The sequence below is a fragment of the Stomoxys calcitrans genome, chromosome 3 (assembly GCF_963082655.1).
Source record: "Stomoxys calcitrans chromosome 3, idStoCalc2.1, whole genome shotgun sequence".
NCBI lineage: Eukaryota > Metazoa > Arthropoda > Insecta > Diptera > Muscidae > Stomoxys > Stomoxys calcitrans.
In genome coordinates, this window is record NC_081554.1 from 147,639,746 (window position 1) to 147,643,213 (window position 3,468).

At 33.7% G+C, this 3,468-nt stretch overlaps 1 protein-coding gene across 1 annotated transcript; it reads right to left on the minus strand.

The window, feature by feature from the left end:
• Window positions 1-247: 247 nt before the first annotated feature.
• Window positions 248-2,216, minus strand: LOC131996378 (uncharacterized). Its single transcript, XM_059366008.1, has 2 exons — window positions 631-2,216; window positions 248-546 (listed from the first exon to the last, which is right to left on the minus strand). The coding sequence occupies exons 1-2, from the start codon at window positions 1,717-1,719 to the stop codon at window positions 394-396; spliced, it is 1,242 nt and encodes a 413-aa protein (XP_059221991.1). The 5' UTR covers window positions 1,720-2,216; the 3' UTR covers window positions 248-393.
• Between the last annotated feature and the right edge of the window lie 1,252 nt (window positions 2,217-3,468).

The window sequence follows — 3,468 nt, forward strand, 5'->3', positions numbered from 1 at the left end:
CCTCTGTTGTAATGACAGAAACCAATAGATATTGGGTGAACTACCGGCGAATACTGGTAGTGGACAAAATGCTTTGAATATTATTTCGAATACGTCTGATGGACGCGAGATAAGGATGGTGGAACCTCCGTGGTTAAAAAAAAAAAAAAATAACTCTTTGCAATTTGAAGTCTGAACAAAGAATAATTTTTATTTTCATTTTAAATCTTAAAGAAAACTAAGTTACAATATAATAAATGATGATTAAAGTAAAAGCTAGATTTCTTGGAATTATACAATAAAAGTTACAAAACAATTTCTTATTAATTAGTTGGTGTTCTTATTGCTAACAATGATATTGGTTATATGAGACAAATATATTTATTGGTTATTCAGCGTTAATTATGACCTAAATCAATAGGTTAACGTTCTCGGTGGTTTTGGTGGAGATAATAAGGTGGGTGTCGTAACTGGTTTTGGTGGAGACAATAAGGTGGGTGTCGTAACTCCTCCCCCCTTAAGATAGAGCGACGGCCACAATGAAGATGTTGTGGTCGGAGTGATAGGCTGTGGAGGTGGAAAGTGGTGTTTGTACGTATTTTTTCGTTTAATGACAATGATGAGTATGGTAATGACTACTATTGTGCATACTAATGTTGTTGTTGTTGTGACTGAGTGAACTGTTGTAGTGGTTATTTCCAGGTTGCTAATTCTGTTGTTGGTTAGAAAGTTGAAATCCTCGAGTTTTTGAAGACTAAGTATTTCGATTGTGGAGTTTACGGAAATGTTGCTGTTTGGTAACGGGGGTATGTGGAGTTGATCCCAATATGCATCGGTATCATCGTGGTATGTTATACCATTTATTGAGACGTCACAGTTCTGGAAACGCACAAGGGCTGTGTCTTTTACTGTGAGAGTTTTGATACTGCAAGTAGAATTTATTAGTGTCTCTGGTGAGTGTATAAAAAGTATTAGGTTTTGTTCCACTTGTGTGATCGATTCCCTTTTTCCAACGTCACTAATTGGGCAATTTGCTTCTTTATTGTTTATTAAGTTTCCAATACATAACGAGTATTTGGTTTCTTCCTGTCGGATCGGTATACCGCAATAATATGTTCCTTCGATCGATGGGCAAAGTGTTTTGTGATGGTGTGTGGAATTTTCATTAAACAATATATATGGTTCTGTTATTATTAACTTAGTTATGTTTATTGGTAAAGGAATTATGTGGTATAGAAAATAGTCTTCTTCAGAGACATTCGGTACAAGAATATTAAAAATGATATTTGTTTCATTGTAGTAGGCTTGCATGCCTAGCATTTCATAAATATTTTCGATAGATCTGACTTCAATATTTTTTTGTTTTAATTTGACTTCTATGTTTTCGAGTTCTTCCGGGCTGAGGAGGAATCTTGAAATTATATTTAGTTTTGACAGAACTACTGCCTCAGCTATGTTTGTTAAGTGGTGTGTTAGAAGGTCGATGTTGTAGTTTATCTGGTTGAGGTATTGTGTTTGTAATAGTATGTCCTCTTCCTGTTTTATTTTATTAGTTGTGCTCAACATGTATCTTTCTATTGTGTGCTGTTCGTTATTTATGTGGGATGTTATGTTATTGAATCTTTCAATCATTTTAAAGTTGATTGAATGTTCGTGTGAAAGTGTATATGTAACGTTGTTTAGGTTTGAGTAAATGTTTTCTATCTGTTGATTTATTGTTCTAGCGTCTTGGTCATCCATGTTACCCGTTATGAATTTAATCACGGAACCTAGTCCATTTATTAGCCCTCTTCTCTGTCTTTTAATTGGGTATAATGCTAAAAACTTGGTCTTTAATTCTGCAAGTTTTAGCTTAGTTATTCTTACGATGTTAGGTTCAAATATATGTTTCTCGAAAAGGTCAAGATTGTATTCTATAACGTCAATGTTTGTTTTGTAGTTTTCAAGATTAATGATGTGAATAAAGCTGTTGAGATTTGTGACGAATCTTGCGGGGCCTAAACGCAGTGGTAAAATGCTTTGGTGTGTTGGCAAGTTGTGTACCTCGATTATTTGTGCCTGAATTGAAGGAATTCTAAAAGTGAAAGATTAGTGTTAGTTTGTGTGAGAAGAGCGTGAGGGTAGTTCTGGTCAATGTTCTATCCCTAGTATATATTCATATTAATTTACTGAATTATTGTTTATTTGTTTATTTATGTACTAAACATGTAGTAATAGTATAGGACATTTCTTTTTCTTTTTGCAAAGGTTATAATAATTCTTGATACAATTAAAATTTTAGTTTTTATTTATTTATTTATTTATTTTTTTTTTTTTATTTTTTTTTTTATTTTTTATGTTGTTTCCTTAATCTACATTTATGTAATTTCTTTTGCCCTTTAGTAAGAATGGTAAATTTGCCATCTTTTTCAACTGTTTGCTTTGAATATCTAGGCGTCAATTTGTTTCTTCTTGATTCTTTCCTGAAAACGATTTGGCCATCAGTGACGTCTTCAGGATCCTCTCTAGAATCATTCAGGTTTTCGATTCTTGTCTTTGTTGTGTCTCGGACATGTTTTTGAATTTCGGGGTATAGTTCGTCAAGGAAAGTATTTAGTTTCGTTAAATAGTCATGTTCGTTTGAAAAATTTAATGTCTTCATGAATTTGTATGGTCGTCCAAAAAATAACTCGTAGGGTGTGTGTTTGGTCGTGGAATGAATAGCGTTATTGTACGTTATCAATGTTTCAGACAGTATTTCCTCGTGTTCTGTTGAGAATCCCTTTTCCTTTCTCTTAGATAGTATTAGTCTGTATATTTCAGTAAGTGTGGAGTGTAACCTTTCTACAGGTGAATTACTGCTAGTCTGTTGGAAAGATGTAAAGTGTAATTCTATTTGGAATTGTCTGCAGAAATCTTTGAAGATGTTTGCAACGAATTCGGAGCCTTGGTCACAGACAACCATTTTGGGTATACCAAAGGAACTAATAAAATTCTTGAATGCTTTAAGAACCGTAATACTATTCCTGCAACTAAGTGCGTATCCGCAAGCAAATTTGGAACATTTGTCCATGACAGTCAGTATTTGATTATTGTTAATACTGTAGAGATCGATATGAAGTATTTCCAGGGGTTTTAATGGTGTTTCTGGAACTAAAAATTTCAGTTTTGGGGGATTCCTATCATATTTAAAGGTCTTACACTTCTCGCAATGGTTCAGTGTTTTGGTGATCTTATCTTTCATATTTAAGAAATAATATTTCCTCTTAAGGTGAGACAATGTCTCATTTATGCCTCTATGATTCGATCGTTCGTGGTAGTCGCGAATTATTTCCTCTTGTTTCTCCTCAGTCATTATGTCCTCAAGAATTTCGGTACACCTAATGAGACGGAATGTCTTAGCTTGTGAAAAATATTTGGAATAAGTCAACTGTACTATTGCAAAGATTTCATCATTCGTGTAAATAGCCGTCTGCTTATTGGGGGGAAAGTATTCCTTAAATATGTCTA

Excerpts from the sequence above, each read along its gene's own strand:
- LOC131996378 (XM_059366008.1), bottom strand. The coding sequence starts at position 1,719 with ATGGATGACCAAGACGCTAGAACAATAAATCAACAGATAGAAAACATT. Across the intron at positions 547-630 it reads TCACAACAACAACAACATTA|CCTATCACTCCGACCACAAC; the intron begins GTATGCACAATA and ends CCACCTCCACAG.